This window comes from Bos indicus x Bos taurus, chromosome 20 (genome assembly GCF_003369695.1).
Source record: "Bos indicus x Bos taurus breed Angus x Brahman F1 hybrid chromosome 20, Bos_hybrid_MaternalHap_v2.0, whole genome shotgun sequence".
NCBI classification, from domain to species: Eukaryota; Metazoa; Chordata; class Mammalia; order Artiodactyla; family Bovidae; genus Bos; species Bos indicus x Bos taurus.
The window spans coordinates 3110061-3130471 of record NC_040095.1 but is presented as its reverse complement, the minus strand read 5'-3'; the positions used below and the strand labels follow the sequence as shown (position 1 = coordinate 3130471).

Genomic DNA, 20411 nt, shown 5'->3' with positions numbered 1-20411 from the left:
TTGAAGCATTTTTTGCTTAGTGCCTGGCAGAAAGTAGGTGCTCAATTAACAGAGGCTATTGGTACCCTTGTTATTAACAAATAATCAGAGACACTCTCCTGGCTCAGGTCTCTGGCCTGTCATCCTCTCCCCAGGATATGGAGGGGAGGGGGGAAGAGGGATAAGAATTGGGGGATTCTGGGAGTCAAAGCCATGGCTTAAACAGAAACTGAAGTCATGCTTCCTTCCCCCACCCTAACAAGGTGTAATAAATGCAGGTCGTCACAGAGGGCCTTGCCTCAAGGAGAAGAAGCCATCCTCTTTGGAATCTGGGTCTACCCTCTACCCTCCACTCCAACTGGCCAGCAGAAGCCACCCCCTCATTATACAAGTTGGACAGGGGGTGAGTAGGGTCCTTGCAGAGAGAAGGGAACTTGGAGCATGAATCCACTATAGAGCTACTGCCTGTAACACCTTCCACAGGAGCACCCAAAGGAAGCAAGTGTGTGAACTTCACAAACAAGGACACTCCGGCCAAAAGGGGCAGCAGCATCAAAATGCAGCATCAGTGGAGGCTCAGAATCCCTGGCACGTGGGTCCACCCCACCCATATCCTACCCCCGCCCTAATATGTTACATGCCTGTTCCAAAGTAATAAAACCTTTCTGAAATGCTAGAATCACAAGGCCGAAGAGGCTGCTGGGTTCCAGAGGTGTGGCTGTGGGGAGTCATAAACCCCCTGTGATTATTAAAACAGCGCTGCAGCCCCAGGCCCTGGCCCGCTGGTTCCCTGCTGCCAGACGTCAGGTACATTCAGACTGGGAGCCTCAGACCCCCTGGGGGCTCTCCCACTGCCAAGCAAGCCAGAGCTCCACGTCCACTAGGAGAGATCGGGGCCCCATGTGCTCCCCAAAGTCACAGCCGCAATCTGGCAGGCTACAGGTGAGGGGACAGAGAAGTGGGGGTGATGAAGAGATCTCACAATGGGAATCTCTGTCTCACACACACATACACATTCATGGGACCTCTTTCCCGTTTAGGGCTGATGGGGCCCAGGAGGCACTGCTCCAGCTGCCCTGGGTTGCTGGGGGACCCACCCAAGTCCCAGACCACCACTTACCTTCCCCACAAGCTTGCCTTTCCGGTTCATACACAGGTAGAACTCCGTCTCCTTGCCCTTGATCCGGACTTGACTACCGAAGGTATCTGTCTCAACTAGGAGCTGGGCTTCGAAAGGCAGAAGGAGAACAAGACACATTTTTTACCAGGGGCAGTGGCCGGCCTGAAGACTCAGCAACATGACCCCTGACCCTGACCTTGCCCTTGGACCTCCCACTGCCCCCAGAATCAAGTGTGGGGGCGGGGGGTGCTTCCCACAGGTCTCTCTGGAGCATGTGCCCCTCAGGCAGGGAGAAAGGCTCTCTGACACCTGTTCCCAACCTCTGGACTCTCTGGACTCCACTGGGGACCCAGATCGCTCCTGGTGCTAAATACCAGTGTGACTTCTCCTGCCCTCATCACCCACCTTCCCCTGCCCCTCAATTCCCTTCCCCAATTCAGGACACACAACCACACAAATAACCCCAAAGAAGAGCAGTCTCTGGACTGAAGGGTCAGACATTCAGATGCCTATGAGCTCACACAGGCATTACAATGTGCACGTGCGCGCGCGCACATACACACACACACACACACACACACACAATACATACACATGCGTCTTGCCTTGTGGAATGCTAAGCTACTTCCTCCAAAATTTAGGTCAGAAGCCCCTTCCTCCAGGGCAAACATCTGGGTGTCCCCTTCCTGATGGGGATATGAGAGAGGGAGTGCCCTGGCCACTTGAAATGGGGAAACGTCTGGAAAGGGTAATTCAAGGCCCCAGGGAAAGGAGGCTATCAATATAATATTTCACTTTCCTCAGTCAAAGCCATTAAGACTTGGGGACTTCCCTAGCGGTTCGGTGGTTAACACTCCATGCTTCCAATGAGGGGGCTACGGGTTCAATCCCTGGTTGGGGAACTAAGATCCCACATGTCACATGCCACACAGTGTGGATAGGAAAAAAAAGGCCACCAAGGCTAAAGGATAACTAACTCTCAGGAGCCCGGAAGTCCCAATCAGAACCCAGTACCCTCTGGTCTGGAATGGGAGACCTCATGTTAAATCCCCATACTCCACAAAAACATGGGGTGTCCAGATGATCCTGGATGGGGTAGTCAGAGCTGACCCCCAAAGCCTGACTGAACAAGAACATCTAGTGGCCGAAGGGTGACTGTCTCTTGATTAGGCATACTGTAAGACCCCTCCCTGTCCCTTGGCCACTTCACATTTTCTCCCTGGTAGGATGCTGTGTGACTTTGGCAGGTCACATGCCCTCTCTGAATTTGAATCCCAGAGCCTGGATTTCCCTACCACCTCCATCCCCCTTCTTTGCCTCTGACTCCCCATTCTCACCCTCCCTCCCCTGACCCTTTGCTTCCCAACACCTGCCCCTCCCTCACCCACAAAATTTTAATTTCAGTGACAAGGGGCTTGCTTCTCCATAACAAAATCATAGTTCTAAATACAGTATCCTTGGAGCCACAAACAGTGTACCTCAGTGCCCCTAAAATACAAGAGGTATGATTTTAATAAAAAAAATTTTTAAATATATACCCTGGTGCCCTGCTGTGAAAATTAAAACCATCTGGAACTCAGGATTTCCAATAATTAATCTAGCCCTCCTTTGACACCACTACTAATTAAAATGTGATACCCACCTTTCCAAGGAAAAAAAGAAGAATTTACATAAAATTTAAAGATCTAACAAGAATTTAGTAATTCTAGGAACAAAGGTGGGGGCACATTCTTCTCTCTACCTTCCCCCACCCCTAGTAAACACTGAGTTGAGAATATTAGTGAACACCCTTCATGCTCCCTGCTTCCCTAAATCCAAACTCCCTGTAACTCTCTTGTTAGCTTAGTCCCTGGGAACCAAGGGTCAATCACCACAGCACTTCTGAGACTTGCTTTCAGCATCTCCTCACAAACTCAGGCCCCACCTGGGATGGGGGTTGTTAGGGGTCAGGAGAGTCCCCGACCCCCAGGAGCTTCTGACAAAGGCAGCGTGTGTAAGGGGAAAGGTGAGAGCTTTGAAATGCACATGTATGGATAGGACTCCCTAGCTCCACTTGCCAGTGTGTGACCCTGGGCCTCAGTTTCTTTATCTGTAAAATGGGGGTGGTTGCCCCTCATCTTTAACAGCCAACGTGAGGGTTAAATAAAATGATGCTGTTCTCAGAGGCTGGGTAGGAGAAACTCAGTAACTGTTCCTTAAGTTTCTTGATAACTGCAAAATAAACCCATTTACCCAAAAAAAAACCCCAAAAAGTAGTGGAAAAGAAATCTGGTATGGCTCTTTCCGCCATCTTTCCGTGCCGCCAGAATGGTGCGCATGAATGTCCTGGCCGATGCTCTCAAGAGTATCAACAATGCCGAAAAGAGAGGCAAACGCCAGGTCCTTATTAGGCCGTGCTCCAAAGTCATCGTCAGGTTTCTAACAGTGATGATGAAGCATGGTTACATTGGCGAATTTGAAATCATTGATGATCACAGGGCTGGGAAAATTGTTGTGAACCTCACAGGCAGGCTAAATAAGTGTGGAGTGATCAGCCCTAGATTTGATGTGCAACTCAAAGATCTAGAAAAAATGGCAGAATAACCTGCTTCCATCCCGTCAGTTTGGTTTCATTGTACTGACAACCTCAGCTGGCATCATGGACCATGAAGAAGCAAGACGAAAACATCCAGGAGGGAAAATCCTTGGATTCTTTTTCTAGGGATGTAATACATACAAATAAAATGCCTCAGAGGACTCTGATGCTTCCTTAAAAAAAAAAAAAGAAAGAAAGAAATCTGGTATGTATAAAAGGGCAGAGGGGAAGCAGAACTTGCTTCCCCAAGGCAGGCCTTCTGTCCTGAACTTTCTCAGCATCCTCCAGGGTCTCGGGTACCCCACACTGTGAGTGCATCAGAAAATGCCCTAGGCAGGGATTTACAGAGCCTTACCATCCTGGAGGGGTGACCTGGAGTAAGCCACACACCTATCTGAGCCCCTAGTTTCCTTACCTATGCAATAGGAGTGGGGCCTGACTGTTCTGATTGTCTCTGGGATTGGAGAGGGGTAGGGATTGGAAATCATAAAAAGCGGGTGAGGCCACAGGGCTGAGGCCAGGCAGCCCCAAGCACATCCGAGAGGACTCTGTCTGCCCTCTCCCGGCTCCAGCCTGGGGCCCTGTCTTCAGAACACCTCTGCACCCTGGATCCAACTCCCCTGTGACCCTGCCAAAGTCACACATCCCCCGTAAGGTTAGGTACCTTCATCCTCCTTTTACAGGGTAGGAAACTGAGGTTCAGAGAAGCAACCCTTCCCAGGTTGGGGGGGTGGGGGCGGGTTGACATCCAGTCTGGCTGGCTCTCTTCCTGTTGGGGCCTGGGTCCCAGAGGAGGGCCCCCAGCTCCAGGGAGACTTGGCTTAAAACACAGCCCCCGCTTCTCATTAGCCACAGCCCATCTGAGGAAGCCCTGGCCTCTGCGTGAGCCATCCAGGGGCCTGGGGCTGGGGCTGGACGGCACCCCACCCCCGCCAGCCCAGCTGCCCCCACCCCAGCAAGGGGATGGTCTGCACCAGCCGCTGCGCCCTGGGGAGCCAGAAGTCTGTTCTTCCCCGACCGTAGCAAGCCACGGAGTGACCTAGACTCCACTCAGCACATGACATAATGAGGAGGGAGCCGGGCCAAGATTATGTAAAGTCTTTGGGGAGTAATAGCAGCAGCAGTTCTCAGAAAAAGAGAAAGAGAGACTCCACCCACCCAGACCAGGTTTGCCCCAGAGCCTGCCTGGTCCTCAGCATCACACTTCCCCGTCTCATGACCCAAGACCTAAGCCCACAAGACGCACCTCTCAGGAGCCAGAAAACTCGTCTCCACTCAGTTTGATTCTCAGGTCGGTCCCAGGCCAGGCAGGAGGCATCAATGATATCATCTTGCCACTCACCAGCCTGGCATCCCCTCCTCCACTCTCTGCTACGCTTGCCCCCAGCAGTCTCTCCTCTACAGATCAGCCAGAAGGATACTTACAAAATGCACAGAGAACTGTGCCTCTCCCCTGCTAAAGCCTCCTATGGAACTCCATGCGTGCGTGCTCAGTCGTGTCCCACTCTATGCAGCCCCAGGGACTGCAGCCCACCAGGCTCCTCTCTCCATGGGATTTTCCAGGCAAGAATACTAGAATGGATTGTCATTTCCTCCTCCAGGGGCTCTTCCCGACCCAGGGATCAAAACCGTGTCTCTCGCATTGCCAGGCGGATTCTTCACCACTGTGCCACCTCACTAACAATCCAGACTCTGCAAGGGGACCCCTAAGAGGCACCCGGTCTGGCCGCTACTGTCCGCCCCCGTCTCCCACTCTCCCTCACAGTCCTCCAGCCACAAAAGCCTCCTTGCTCCTCCTGCTCTGACTCACCCAGCACACTCCTGCCTCAGGGCCTTCTGCCTGGCGATCGCTTTGCCCAGAGTTTCCCACAGCGGCTCCTCATCTCCTAGATTGACATCTCAACTCAGATGTCACCTCCTCAGAGAGGAGGCTACAGTCCATGGGGTCACAAAAAGCCAGACATGACTGAGTGACTAACACTCTCACACACTATTCATACTTACCTCATCAAGCCCTTTATATACTTACTAAAGTTAACTTATTGGTCATTTACCATAAGCCAAGTGTAGGCTAGGTGCCGGAAACCACAGTGGTGGATGAGACTGGTAAGGGCCTGCCCTCATGGAGCTTACCTTCTGGTGGACAGAGACAGACACAGAAAAGGTAGCAAATATGAGGAGACCACTTGGAGGAGAGCTTGGAGGAGAATGGAGCAGGGGATGGCAGGAGCTGGACTGGGAGGGTGGTGTGACCAGGGAAGGAGGTGACATCTCAGGTCCCGTGCAGTGCAAGCAGATTCTTTACCATCTGGGCCCCAGGGAAGCCCCAAGTATGCATAATGCCATTTAAAAGTTAAAGCAAACAAGATTCAGGGCGGTAAAGAGACTTGCTCAAGGGCATACAGCTGGTAAAAGCAGAGTAGAAGTTCAAATTCAGTGTCTGATCCCACGATCAATGCCTTTAGCAACTCTGCTCCCCACCAGTGTTACTCCTGCCTCTCACTAGAACTCTGAGCTCCCCCACTAACCCACCCCCAGCCTCAGAGTTACTATCAGATATTCTGACAAAGGGAGAACGTCCTATCCCTCTCTGGGCCAGGACTAGATGACTTCCTTTCAGTACTGCCCCTCTGGGAAGCAACGGTAACTTATATTTATTTACAGCCTATCAGATGTTGGTCACCATTCTACCCTATACACGTTATCTCAGTCCTTATGACAATCCCAGGAGATTAGAACTATTTTTTTTATTTCCCCATTTTACAGGTGAGAAAATGGAGCCCCAAGATCACGCAGTGGTGGAGTTAAAACCCAGGCAGGCTAACCTAGAAGTCTGGGTCTTAGCCTGTCTCCCCCTTAGGTCAAACTTTTCCTCCATGGCAGTCCCTTTCCTGGGGAAGTTAGTGAACGAACAAGGAGGGTCTCTGCCTTGACTTCACCTTCCTGGGGCAGAAGTCTGTGGGTCGAGACGCCCAAAGGGCCAAAGGTTGGGGCCCATCCCTCGGCAGCTCCATTTCCAAATGACCTCGAGGCAGGGAAGGGTACCAGCAGTCACCCTGAGGAAGATAGCTTCTAGCTGATTCTGGGAGATGGCCCATAGGAGCACCCAAGTCTGGGTTCAAGCCACAGCCAGAGAGGCAGCAAATGGCTTCTGACCTCATTCTGACCAGAAGGAGAGTCTGTATGCGCCAGGAGCCAAGCGACTGAGGGATCTCTCCTGCAGAGGAGGCCACAGAGTCAGTCTCGGCTCAGAGCAGGAGCCCAGCGCCTGCCCATACAGGCCAGGAGCTTGAAGAGCCCAATCCCTTCTCCAGCATCCAGATAGGAACGCAGAAAAGGAAAAAGAGAAAGTGGAATAAAAAGGAGCTGGAGAGAAAGCCCTTTCTATTAAAAAAAAAACAAAAAGCTGTCTTTTTCTCCCAGTTTTGTTGAAATGCATGGAGTAACAATGATGGTTTTAAAAAGCTAATACTTATTTGAGCATTTACCATCCATCAGGCACTGTGCTTAGAGTCTGAATATGGAAAGTCTCATTAGATCCTCACAACAACCTTATGAGGTAGGAACTATTACACCCATTTTACTGATGAAGAAACTGAGGCTCTGAGCAGAGCTTCAGAGGTTACTTGCCAAAGTCATTCAGTAGGACCAGGATTTGAACACAGGCAGAGTAACTCCGGAGCTGGTCTGACACAGACAGAGAAATTCTGATTCAGGCAGAGCAGACAGACACCAGGCAGGCTGGCGACGGCAGAGAGATGAGAAGTGACTTTGGTAGGTGGATGGATTGACTGATTCCAGAGTGATTTCCCAGCTGGGCTTCCCTGCGGGCGATCCAGGACCTCTTTTGGAAGCCTTTTGTTTGGAAGGGTTGGAAACAGCAGGGAAAGACAGAGATCCAGAGAGACATACACAGAGGGACACAGGAGACCCAGAAAAATGTAACTGGAGGACACCAGGCAGGAGACTTGGTTTCCTTCCCCCTCTCCCACAGGTTTCAGAGTTAAACCTCCAAGACCTGAGAAAGCAAGCAGGGAGCCGGGAGCCGATGAGAGGCTGGGCAGAGCAGCGCCCCCGGGCCTGCACAGGTTGACCCGCCGCCGCTGGCTGCTGCAGTGCCAGGGCAGGTGCCACGGGCCCCTCTCCAGGAATCACCCTCCGGCAAGGAAACATCCTTGCCACAGAAGGCGCTGGGAGGTCACACTGAACCAGTACCCCCTTCCTCCCCTCTGAACCAGGTGGAGGGGAAGGGAAAGAAGCGGGGCAGGAGGAAGGATTCCTCTCTGGAGAGGTTTCAGTATCGCTATTCACACACACACACGCGCGCACACACGCACACACGTTATGGTTTTTCTCCAAAGGTGCCCATGGCTCCCCTTCTCCTAAAGTCACCCAAGGAGGCTCGCAGGCCATGTGGGTTTGCCAGAAAGGAAGAGGGAGAGAATCAATAGGATCGATCAGGAGCTATATTTAATCCTAGCTGTAGCTCTCATGTGGCTGGTTGAGATGCAGAGTCACCAAGGTGTGGGTGGCCACTCCTCACTGAGGACAGAAGTCGTGGGACATAAGCTCAGAGGGCAGGGGTATTAGACGGATATATTAATGCTCCTTCCAGCTGGGAACATCTCTCAGAAAAGCTGGTTCTGTTGCTCATGGTATCCTGGCTGCAAGATGCAAGGCTGGCTGGAAGGGAGGACAGGAGAGGAGAATGAGGGGACCACCGATTCCCCAAGTACCTACACTGTGCCAGGCGCTTGCCCCAGAGGAGTGGTCTCATCCACACTCCTGGAGGCTCACGGGTCACCCATGCACTCACTGGCTCAAACATGTATTGCACACTGGTTTGTGGTTGGCTGTGTGCAAGGGGGATGCTTCCCAGGTGGGTCTGTGGTAAAGCATCCGCCTGCAATGTGGGAGACGTGGCTTCCATTCCTGGGTCAGGAAGATCCCCTGGAGAAGGAAATGGCAACCCACTCCAGTATTCTTGCCTGGAGAATCCCATGGACAGAGGAGCCTGGCGGGCTACAGTCCATGGGGTTGCAAAGAGTCTGACATGACGGAGCGACTAACACAGTTTCACTGCGCAAGGGATACAGTGAGGACAGTAGACAGAAGCCACCTGGCCTCAGAGTGTGCACTGGAGCAGGAGACACGGAGAGCGAATAACTACACACGCAGCAGAACCACAGGCAGCAATAAGTGCTAGGAAGAGAAACACAGGCACACGAGGACACAGACAGGAATTCTCTGATAAGGTGACGACTGAATGAACGAGGTGAGGGAGCAAACGCCATGGGAACATCTGGAAGAAGGGCAGCCCCAGGCTGAGGGCCCAGCAAAGGCCCTTAACTGCAGACACGTGGCACATGCGAGGGGCAGCAGGAAGCTGGGGCTGGAGCGGAGCCAGCAAGGACTGGGGTGATGGAGCCTGTGGTCAGGGAGGAGCCAGGTCAGGCCTTCCTGCTGAGGGTGTGGATTTCTAAACAACATGACCACCTTTGAATGAGTGACCGAGGCTCACATTTTGGACCACAGTATGGAGAATGGACTATGAGGTGTCAAACTCAGAGAGAAGGGGGTCACTGCTGCCTTGCCCACACCAGCCAGCCCAAAGGACCTGGCTCCTCGCTCAAGCCCAGCCCTGCAGCAGGTACCAGGAGGAGGGAAACGGGGACCAGAGGGCCCCCGCCCACTTCCATCACCCACTAGGCAAAAGTCCTGCAAGACCCCACTTGCTTTCCCAGATGAGTCACGCATGTCAGCCCCTGACTGGGCTCTGTGCTGCCCCGTAATTATTTTAGTCACTCATCCAGGAACCTTTAAAGGGGGCCTGCTTTCTGCCAGGCCATGTAGTAGACACGAGGACAGGAAGAAAGGTCACTGCTTTCAAGGAGCTCACATTCTTGGAGGGGAGTAGGGGAACTCAGGAAGGCTGCCCAGTGGGGCAGAGCCCGTGCTGAGCAGGCTGAGTCCCCGTGACCCTGGGCAGCGGTGACACAGCTGGAAGCACTGATCCCTGCCAAGCTGGAGCCAATCCACAGCGTACCAACTCCATGCCCTGTCCTCTGCCACCCTGCAATGCAGGGAGGGGGTGGGAAGGGCCCGAGGGACACAGAGAGCAAGAGGCCCCGGCTCTTAGAGTCAGCCCCTAGGAAGGAGCAGGGGCTTTGGAGCTCGTTGAAGGCTAAGACCAGGTAGTCTCACTCACGGCCGTACTGCCACCCGAGTGAGGGAGGGACCCAGGTGTGAACCGAGAGACCAGACCGCACCCAACAGAAGGGTCCAAATACGCTTCCACCTGAGACAACCAGCAGAGCACGGCCAGCCCCCACTGCTGCTTGGAGCCACACTGCGGGAGCCTCTTCTATCTGCAGCAGACGTGCCAGGGCCCACTGAGGGGAGAGAGGCAGCACCCCTTCCGGAAGCCCATGAACCGTTCCCCGGAGGGGAGCCTTCACCCGAGCCCACAACGGCATCCCCCTGCCCCCAGACAACCATACTGAGTGTTCTGGCTTAAATAATCGTAACATCTTTGAGCAGAAGATACCCTTTCATTTCAACAACCCCATTTTATAAAAGAATAAATGGGCTCAGAAAGGCTAACTCCCACCTAAGGCCTCCAGCTCCTAAGTGGTGGCGCTGAGATTCCAGTTCCCTCCGATTCCAGAGTCCACATGCTCACCCTCTCAGAAGACCACCTCCCTGGCTTTCACAGGCCCTCCAGAGGCCTTCTCAGGGCTGCTCTGAGTACTGTCTGTCCTGGGAGTCCGGTCTCCTGCAAAGCCTATGGCTGATTCGTGGTGATGTATGGCAGATGCCAACACACTATTGTAAAGCAATTAACCTCCAATTAAAAACAAATTTTAAAAAAGAAAACTTGGGCGTTTGAGGTGTTTTTTCTTAATCAGGTGGAAAAGCCACCTTTATCACATGAAAGTAGGCAACCACAAGCCTTACAGAAGCAGAGTGGCTCCTACACCACCGTAACCAACGCTGAGGCTCCTACCCTTCCCTGCGGGCTGGCTCAGCTGACCCCGGGTGCTCCTCTGCGAAGTCTCAGGTCGCACGACCCAGCAGTCCTGCTTCCTGCAGCTAGTGTGCCTTGACGCCTCCACGTTCCAGCTTAAGGGCATCGACCTTGGAGGCAGCGGGGCCTTCTCATCTTTGCTTGGCTGGTGAAGGAACTCAGCCCAGAGCCAGCCAGACATGCTTGCCCCGGGCACTGGAGGCTGCTCAGTGACAGAGCTGCCACTAGAACCCAGGGGTCCTGTCTCCTGACGACTGGCCAGACTGAGGTGACCAGGACCAAAGGCAGGAAGGGTTGGGACTGACACAATAACCCTAGGTGGGCAGGACGGCGCTTGCCCAGTTCCTGGCTGGCCAGGCGTCACCACATGACCTATGTCACTAGCCCCCGGCCCACATACTTCTCCCTCCAGAGCGGAACCCAAAGCTATGAAAGCTCCGCATTCCTGGAACAGCCACGCTTGGGGCCTCCGGTGCTCTGGGAGAGTTTCAGGGAGCCATGGGGAGACCCTCCTGCAGAACAGCCTGGTGTAGAAGCCCGGCTCATCTGTGAGGATTTCACCAAAGACTGCTCACTGCGGTAAAGCTGCCCAAGAGCTCTGGGGTAGGCGTCCACGCAAAGGGAGGCCAGCGTCTTGACCTGCCTAAGGGGTCTAGCACCTCAGGATGCCGTCGAATCTGAGATTCTGAGTGTTTCAGAGACTCCAATCTGAGATTCCGAGGGTCTGCAGGGATCCCAGATTCCACGCATTTATAGGGATTGTTTATAATTGGTGTTTGCTGGAACTCCCAGACTCTATTCTAACTGTGTATGAATGCAAGTCTCAGAAGACACCATCCTTTCAGCTGGACGGAGCCCTGAGGAGGAGAGAGCAGGTTCTGTGACATCCTGGGCCGCCTGGCCTGACTGAGGACCACTGGCTACCCCTCCCCCACAGGCAGGACAGGCTAATGTAGCCCCATCCTCCTCCTCGACCTGGCCACATAAATCACCCTCCCAATAATATTTGTATTGATTATCTAGATTGGAAGCCTCAATTGGCTCCATTGTCTCACTTCCTCTCTCAGGGCTCACAGATGGGGTCCCAGCCCCTCATCTGCGTTACTAATGTGACATTTAAATGGAGCAGTCTCGGCGGCCAGCAAGGCCCCTTGCTGCCCTGGGTGCTGGGAGACTGCAGGAGTGATAAACATGTTCCTTGACAGAATCATTAAATCTAGACTTTGTGGAGCTGGAGGAGAAGCCAGGATGGGCAAGGCCCTGTGTACACCAGGTGTGGGCCCCCAGCACCTCCAGGCTACTTGTCAGACACCCAGAGTTCAGGCCAGACCCTCCACATCAACACGAGCCTTTCAACAAGACCTCTCAGCGATTCAGGTGCACACGAATGTTTAAGAGGCGAGGCGAGTCCATCCCTTGTAATGCACAGAAGGGAGACCGCTGAGCCCCACAGATGCTCAGGCCACACTGGTGAGACCACTGAGCCTCAGGTTCAGGCAGAGGAAACAAGAGGGCAAGTGGCTTCTGGAGAGAGGGGCCAGCCATTGCCTACCTCCTCTCCCTCCCGAGCTCCGGACCCCGATCTCAGAGCCTGGACAGATGGCTCAGACCAGAGTCTGACCCCCCTGTACTCTCCCAGCCTGGAGGGGCCAGAGAGAACTCCGGGGACTCCCCAGGAGGACACCTCCCTCCGGCCCCAGCCAGCCAGCTGCCCCTTCCCTGGCAGCAACTGGACGGCAGATCCCAGGGAAAACCAGCACCTGGGTCTGCCCAGCACAGCCAGGCGTCCACAGAGTGGGGGGAGCAGAGAGCCGAGGCTGCAGAGAGGCGGCCAGCAGAGGGCCTGGGAGAGGTGGGGAGGAGGGCGAGGACCCTGGTCAGAGGGAGGGAAGCAGGGAGAGAGCCTGAGATGATGAGGATGGGGGAAACAGAGTGATGGACAGGAGCAGCCAGGGGGAGGGGGTGGACTCAAGAGACAGAGATGCCAGATGAAAGGAGAAGCAGCCAGACCGAGAAAGGAAGCAGGGGGAAGAGAGAGGAGGGAGACGAGGCAGTAACGAGCGATGGGGCAGGAGAGGGAGGAGGCAGCTGGCCTGGAGGAGCCGGAGCCCAGCACGGCCCAGCCCGGCCGGCCAGCCCAGCCCCCAGTGACAGCGCAGCTGCCAGACTCGGGCCCACCACGAGGTCAGTCCTGCCCCGGGGCACAGGGAGAATAAATGGTGTCCAAGATAAAGAGATCCAAGAAATTATTAGTCTTGTTGTCATGTCTTGACTGCAATGGGCAGGGACCGGCGGGCAGGCAGAGCCTCGTCTCAGAACAGCCCAGGCTGGCAGGCGCGGCCGCCCACAGCCCCCGGGCCCGTGGCTGGGACCTGGGACACCTTCCAGAACCCAGGCCCAGGAAGGTAGGAAGCGGTGAGGGCGCGGTCGGCACTCGCTCAGGGGCCGGGTGGGAGGAGTCTTGGGTGCCTCCCTCACGGCTGAGGATCTCTGCGGGCTAGGGGCCTGTGGACGGAAGGGAGTGGGGGTGCTTCACTCCTTCCGGCCCCCTGCAGAGGCAGCCTGGGGCAGGTGACGGTTTCTGAACACCTCAGGGGAGCTGGGTCGTTCCAGGGTCAAAGGCAGGTCAAGGGCAGCCCCAGGTGGTATGAGCATCCATGTTTCATAAGAGAGCAAACTTGAGCCCACAGAGCACACACGCACATACCTCTCCACGCAAATACGTACACTCTCACACACATATGCACTCATGCACACACACGCTTGCACCAGGCCGATGTCCATCACCACCACAAACCTCCAAAAAGCATTCCCCAGAGGCTCCCACCCAAGCATCTGAACGTGGACAGGTGAAATGACACTTGGGGAGCAGCAGCAACCTGTTAGACGCCAGCCCCAGGCAAGCCACAGTCACCCATGACAGCTCATATCTATGGGGCATTGACCAGCAAGAGTAGGCTTTACTCATGTCTTCAGTTACTACTCCCAACAAGGCTCTCAGGGATGTGCTTCTGCATCCCTGTTCCACAGATGAGAAAACTGAGGCCCAGAAAGACTCAGCACTGGGGGCAGGACCACACAGCCAGGATCTGGGAGCGCTGGGATTCGAACCTGAGGTCTCGGCGAGCAGGAAGGATGTGCACACAGTGGGACAGGAAGGGGCCGACACTTACCATACTTGTCCCCGTCCTCGCCGCGGGCACTGATCCTGCGGCCCAGGACCTGGATGTGCTTCCCGCTGGTCCGGCTGTAGAGCTGGTACAGCCGCAGCTGCTTGCGGCTCACATCGTCCCGAGCCCGCGTCTGGTTCTCCACGTGGATGCGGAAGTCCACGTTCTCCTCGGCCGCCAGCACCTGGGCGGGGAAAGGGGTGACAGTGAGCCACCCTGGAAGCCCAGACCCCCTGCGTGCAGGAGCCAGTTCACAGCAGAGAGCGAGGGCCTCCGTGATGGCAGCTCTGGGCCAAGCGCCAGCACATGCTCATAACTGCCCTGTTTGTCGTTGCTCCGTCGCTCCGTCGTGGCTGACTGTTTGCGACCCCAAGGACTATAATCCATCAGGCTCCTCTGTCCATGGGATTTCCCAGGCAGGAATAGTAGAGTGGGTTGCCATTTCCTTCTCCAGGGGATCTTCCTGACCCAGGGAATCAAACCTGTGTCTCCTACGTTGGCAGGTGGATTCTTTATTGCTGAGCCACCAGGGAAGCTCAGTTGCCCTGTTATCCCCCATTTCATAGATGGGGCAACTGAGGCTCAGAGAGCTGAGGCAAGTTGTCCGAGGTGGCCCAGCCAGGAAGTTGCAAACCTAAGAATCAGGTCTAGGTCTATTTGAAAACACATTTGTTTGACAGCAAGCAAAGTTTGCTTTCTTTCTGCCACAGCCCCAAATTAAAGTAAGAAATATTGACCAGAGTTGCCCATGTGACCTTGAGAACACAGTTTGTTCTGCCTCAGATATCTCCCCAGTAAAAGAGTGGAGCAGAGCCCCCATCCTGACTGCAACCCAGGATGGCCGTGAGGGTAAAGTGAGCCAACGGAAAGAAAAGTACCAAAATGACCACAGAGATGGGACAGGGATTAGGGGCATGTCATTGCTGTTTAGGTCCTCAGTGGGAAAGGAGAGAGACCTGGCAAGTGGCTTCCCGGGAATGAATGAGCTACACCCCACTGCCACTTCTCCCCCCAGGAGCTGATGCGGGAGGGGTTCTCCTCTTCATACTGTAATGGTCCTTATGCTTGGCCCTACCACCAAGCATTTGCCCACACCCCGAACCCCCCGTAGAGAAGCTTTTGCTTAGCATCTCCCATCAAATTCCCTGTACCCTAGAAGTTTAGGGCTTCCCTGTTAGCTCAGATGATATAGAATCTGCCTGCTATGCAGGAGACCCCAGTTTGATCCTTGGGTCGGGAAGATCCCCAGGAGAAGCAAATGGCAACCCACTCCAGAAGTCTTGCCTGGAGAATTCCATGGACAGACCATGGGGTCACAGAGTCAGACAAGACTGAACGACTAATACTTTGCAGAGATAGCCTATGCATACACACACACATAAAAAATCCATCCACTTTTATAGGCTTCCCTGGTGGCTCAGTGGTAAAGAATGCTCCTGCCAATGCAGGAGACATGCATTCGATCCCTGGGTCGGGAAGATCTCCTGGAAGAGAAAATGGCCACCCACTCCAGAATTCTTGCCTGAGAAATACGATAGACAGAGGAGCCCAGTGGGTTGCAAACAGTCAGACATGATTTAGCAACTAAACAACAACTAGAAGTTTAGTTCACGTCTGACCACACTCTCCAGGAATCCACCTCTGGCTGAGCCAACAGTGTCTCTCTGGTCTTCCTTTCTTGAACGTGGTCCAGGTGAGACCTGAACAACTTGCACCCACCTCCTCACCAGCTTTCTGCTTCCACTCTCTCCCGCCTGAAGTCCATCTCCCAGCAAATCCAATCACCTTGTGTAATCCTCTCCTAAACTCTCCAGGGCTTCCCATCAAGCTTAGATTTTTTTTTTTTTGGACTATTTTTTAAAAGCCTTTCATTGAATTTGTTATAATATTGCTTCTGTTTTATGTTTTTATTTTTTTGGCTATGAGGCATAGAGGATCTTAGCTCCCTAACTAGGGAATGCTCACCCTCTGCCTTGGAAGGCAAAGCCTTAACCACTGGGCTGCCAGGGAAGTCCCTTCCCATCACATTTTTATAAAGGTCCCTATAGTGGCCTCAAGGCCCTGCAAGATGAGCCCCTGACCACTTTTCCACCTCCATCATCCCCCCAGTTACACTGGCTGCCTGAGTTTGCCTCTGAGCATTCCACACAGAAAACCCAACAGGTGCCTCAGGGCCTTCGCACTTGCTCTTCCCTCTGCTTCACTGCTCTCGCCCAGATTTTTGTCCTCTGGTTCCTCTAATTCACTGGAGTCTCTGCTCAAATGTCACAGCCTGAGACAGGACTTCCGTGACTGCTTCTGGGGCAGCCCCCACTTTAGCCGCTCTTCATCTTTCTACCATGCTTCGTTTTTCTTTCTATTCATCAACCTGACATGACATCTACTTCTCTGGTTTTTGTCTGTCTCCCTGACTTGTTTGCTGCCATATCCCCAGCACTCAGCACAGTAGAAACTCAAACATTTGTCAAATGAATGAATGAATGAACAAGTTAACACTGAAAAGATCTGGGGTCCTGTCATCCCACGTAACATTGAATGAGGTTTCCGTGCATGCGTGCTAAGTGACTTCAGCCATGTCCGACTCTTTGTGACCCTATGAACTGTAGCCCATCAGGCTCCCCTGTCCACGGGATTCTCCGGGCAAGAATACTGGAATGGGTTGCCAACCCAGGGATCAAGCTCACATTCTCTTACATCTGCATCGGCAGGCAGGTTTTTTTTACCACCAGCGCCACTAGATTTCCCTGTGCCCTGATAATTGTATGCCTGTCCCAGCCCATTAACCAGAAAGCTGAGTAATTCTTGAAGTCCAGACAGCATTCCAGGTTTGTTCTAGGCATGCTAGGCTTTCAGGATCCCATTCCTATGTGAGCAGGACGCCATTCAGCCCATGGAAGAGCTCTTGGAGTCAGGACTGCATGAGCATGTCCTCAGCTGTGGAGCTCCTCAGGGCAGGAGCTGTGTTTTCCTTATTTCTACACCCCAGCCCAGGCTCCCCAGGTGGCTCAGATGGTAAAGAATTTGTCTGCAATGCAGGAGACCTGGGTTCAATCGCTGAGTCAGGAAGATGCCTGGAGAAGGGAATGGCTACCCACTCCAGTATTCTTGCCTGGAGAACTCCATGGACAGAGGAGTTCTGTGGGCTACATTCCATGGGGTCGCAAAGAGTCAGACACGACTGAATGACTAACACACTTACTTGCTCATGCCCAAGCCAAGGTCTCTGTGCCCTGGCTGACCTGTATGCGTCCTCCCACCCCAGCCTGAGCCTCGCAGGCACTTCAGCTGAACCACGTCATTTAACCTTCACTATCCTCCTCATGGTGGAAACACTATCCCACATGACACGTGAGGACACTGAGGCTCTGAAGCTGGACCAACACGGGCACAGAGCAGGCCTTGGCAGAGGCAGCCCCAAGTTGTACGGTCCCCAGACTGCTGTTTTCAGCTCCCCCTTACTGGGCCCCGCCTGCCCCACCAGTGCCGTCGGGAGCAGGACCCAGGTTCAAAACGCAGGGCTAGCCACTCCTGAGCTAGGGGTCCCCAGGCAAGTTACTGAGAGGTGCCAACGATACCCACCTCATGGGCTGCCATGAATAGTTGCCTGGTACAGAGTCAAGTGCTCAGCAGGCACAGATAATTACTGAGGGGGGCCTCCCTGGTGGCCTAGTGGCTGAGACTCACGTTCCCAATACAGGAGGCCTGAGTTTGATCCCTGCTCAGGGAACTAGACCCCACAAGCCGTAACTAAAAATGCCATATGCTGCAGTGAAGACCAAAGATCACCTGTGCCACAACTAAGACCCAGCATAGCCCAGGAAATAGATATTAGAATAAAAAACTACTGGGAGGATACCAGGGATACCTTCAAGAGGCTCTTGGTGAAACCCCGCAGACACAAGAAGGTCACACTCTCACGTCCTTAGGGACAAGGCACTTGAGCTGCTCAGATGACAGTCTGGGAAGACGTCAGTGCTTTTGATCGTCCCTTCAGCCCCAGGACACGGGAATGCTTATCACCCCATTTAGCACATGTGGAAACCAAGGCTCAGAAAACGTGAGTTGGTTGCTCTGAACTGCACTGCCCAGGGGCACAGGGTCTGTTCGCCGGCACACCACGCGTGCACACGATTCACTTGCACGACCTTCAGTGGCCAGCCCATTCAGAGCCAGTTCTCATACCTGGGACCCGCTTCCTGTGACACCCTGGTGCTCAGGGAGGACAGAGCTTGTGTGCCCCCGAGGCCCACACCTGAGGGGCCTGCGGAATGACGTTCCAAGGTGGGCCGGCCCTGTCCCCTCCCCCAGGGCCAGGCCTCCTCCCCTCTTCTCCAGATCTCCTCCTGCTCACAGGAGACCTTATTGACCAGAGGTCAAACCAATCTCCTCACCCCCGGTCCCTGAGGGGCGCTGTCCCGCCCGGAAGCAGCCTCCAGTTAACGATTTTCCTCCTGGCCCACTGGGCAGAGGCGGCCGGCTGACCCAGGGTCAGCAAGGCTATGCGGGGGCCATTCCCAGGGTGTGGGGACAATCCATCTTGCCCAGCTCCCACCATTTGCACCGCACTCTGGGGCCAGGTCAATCCCGAGGGAGGTCACCGGGTGGCCTCCGACATGGAGACAGAGTCCGTCCGTTTGGAAAGGTGGGGAGCGCCCTGGGCTTCCTGGGTGGGACCTCTGGGGGCTGCAGGCCTTTGCACGGGCCAGATCCTTCATGGCTGAGTCCCTTTGCTGTCCACCCGAAACTATCACAGCGCTGTCAATCAGATACACGCCAACACAAAACAAAAGCCCTGGATAAAGCCTTGTGTGTGCGCTCAGTCGTGTCCGACTCTTTCGCGATCCCATGGACTGTAGCCCACCAGGCTCTTCTGTCCATGGGATTCTCCAGGCAAGAATACTAGAGGGGGTTGCCATTTCCTTTTCCAGAGGATCTTCCCGACCCATGGATCCAACCTGTGTCTCCTGCATTGCAGGCAGATTCTCTACCGCTGTGCCACCTGGGTCTACAATACAAAATAAAAAGTTAAAAAAAAAAAAGGCACCCAGTGCCCTCTGCCTGGCTGGCCCCTGCCCTCAGGTACCTCCTCTGGAAGGTACCGGTTTCCTCTCCTCTGGCCTCAGGCTGGGTTATAGCCTGTGGGCACTACTATAACGCACTGTTCATCGTCCCCACAGTCCAGTTTACCTGGTGTACCCCTGAATCTCCACCTTTGCACCTGGCAAACGTTTGCCATACAACTGCGGCTAGGATGAGGGGGTCCTGGCAGCCAAAATCAGCCCACCACTTACTAACCAGATGAGCTGGGTGCCAAGAGAAGGTTTTTGAAGCCATCAATTGCTAAGCTCTCCTCTGTTCCAGGCTCTTTGCTAAGAAGACCTCAAGACAAGGTACCTCATCACACTTCTTCAGCCTCCTGTGGAGGAGGGCCCAGCACCTGTCCACCTCTCCGGGTCTCCCTGGGAGCTCAGCAGAGCAGCATCACTCAGGAGCGTCCTCTCCCTCCCCTTTCCTGCTACTTGGCCTCACTGCCCAAGGGGGGCCCATCTTCCAGGCCTTCCTAGAGCAGTCCGAGCTGCTCTCTGCCTGGCTAACACCTGTCCAGGTGCATAACCGCCAGGGGTGCTGAAAGGCTGCAGTGTGACAGGAATCAAAAGGCCACAGCTCTCACGAGGTGAGCAGGGCTGGACAGGCAGGGGTCTGCTGGAGCAGAGAATGGTGCCTTACAAGAGACTCTCCTTCTCCCGCCCACCACATACCTGCCTTCTGGGTCAAGGCGGCTTTTCCCACAACAGGGGAGCCTGCGGTGGGGGTCCCCCTGAAGCCTGACTGAGACCACGATTGCCTCCTGGGGGCCCCCTCCCTCACCTGAGGGCTTGGGCTGTGATGGGAATACTCACGCCCAGACCCAAGAACTGCATGGGGCAGCAATGGCCAAATGGGTTCAATTGTCCCCCCACAGCTGTGCCCCAGAACCTGGCATGGACACGGTGGTGCTTGGTGGAACAGAGCTTGCTATCTGTGCCTGCAGTCTCACGGTGGGCAGCTCCCCTATTCCAGAATCCACCTGGCTCCCCCCTACCCATAGCACAGCACCCACACGTAGTCCTTCACCATCCAGCCCCCACCCACCTTCCAAGCCTCCTCCCTTAGGCACCTTGGAGGGAAAGTAACATGCGTGAACAGATGTTGGCGTGAGCCCCCCACACCAGGCCAGCTTCCGGGTTTCCATCTCCCCAATCCCTCATGGCTCTGAAGGCATGTTTGCAGGAATGTCCTATCTTTTCCTGGGCCCACCTCCCACCCATATCGGCCACGTCTCCTATATACACATGTGACATCTGGACACCCACACCATACACGTTTACCAAGGAAACTAACACTCACTGACCTCAAGTGTGACCTGGCTCCATCGCAAATCACCAACTTATTCCATTTCTTTAACCCTCAGTTTTCTCATCAGCAGAATGAGACTGCTTATAATTATTTATCTCAGAAAAACACCAGTAATCATTAGGTACCTTTTTTCTTTTTCTTTTG

The 20411-nt window shown here is 54.3% G+C and overlaps 1 protein-coding gene and 1 pseudogene across 1 annotated transcript in view; one reads left to right on the top strand and one right to left on the bottom strand.

The window, feature by feature from the left end:
* Positions 1–20411, bottom strand: part of FGF18 (fibroblast growth factor 18) — a 36062-nt gene that overhangs the window by 6868 nt on the left and 8783 nt on the right. The window contains exons 3-4 of the mRNA XM_027520284.1: positions 13875–14055; positions 1100–1206 (exon numbers count right to left, since the gene is read on the bottom strand). Of these exons, the coding sequence (XP_027376085.1) occupies positions 1100–1206; positions 13875–14055 (288 nt within the window). The remainder of the gene's footprint in view (positions 1–1099; positions 1207–13874; positions 14056–20411) is intronic.
* On the top strand, positions 3367–3841 carry LOC113879030 (annotated as a pseudogene).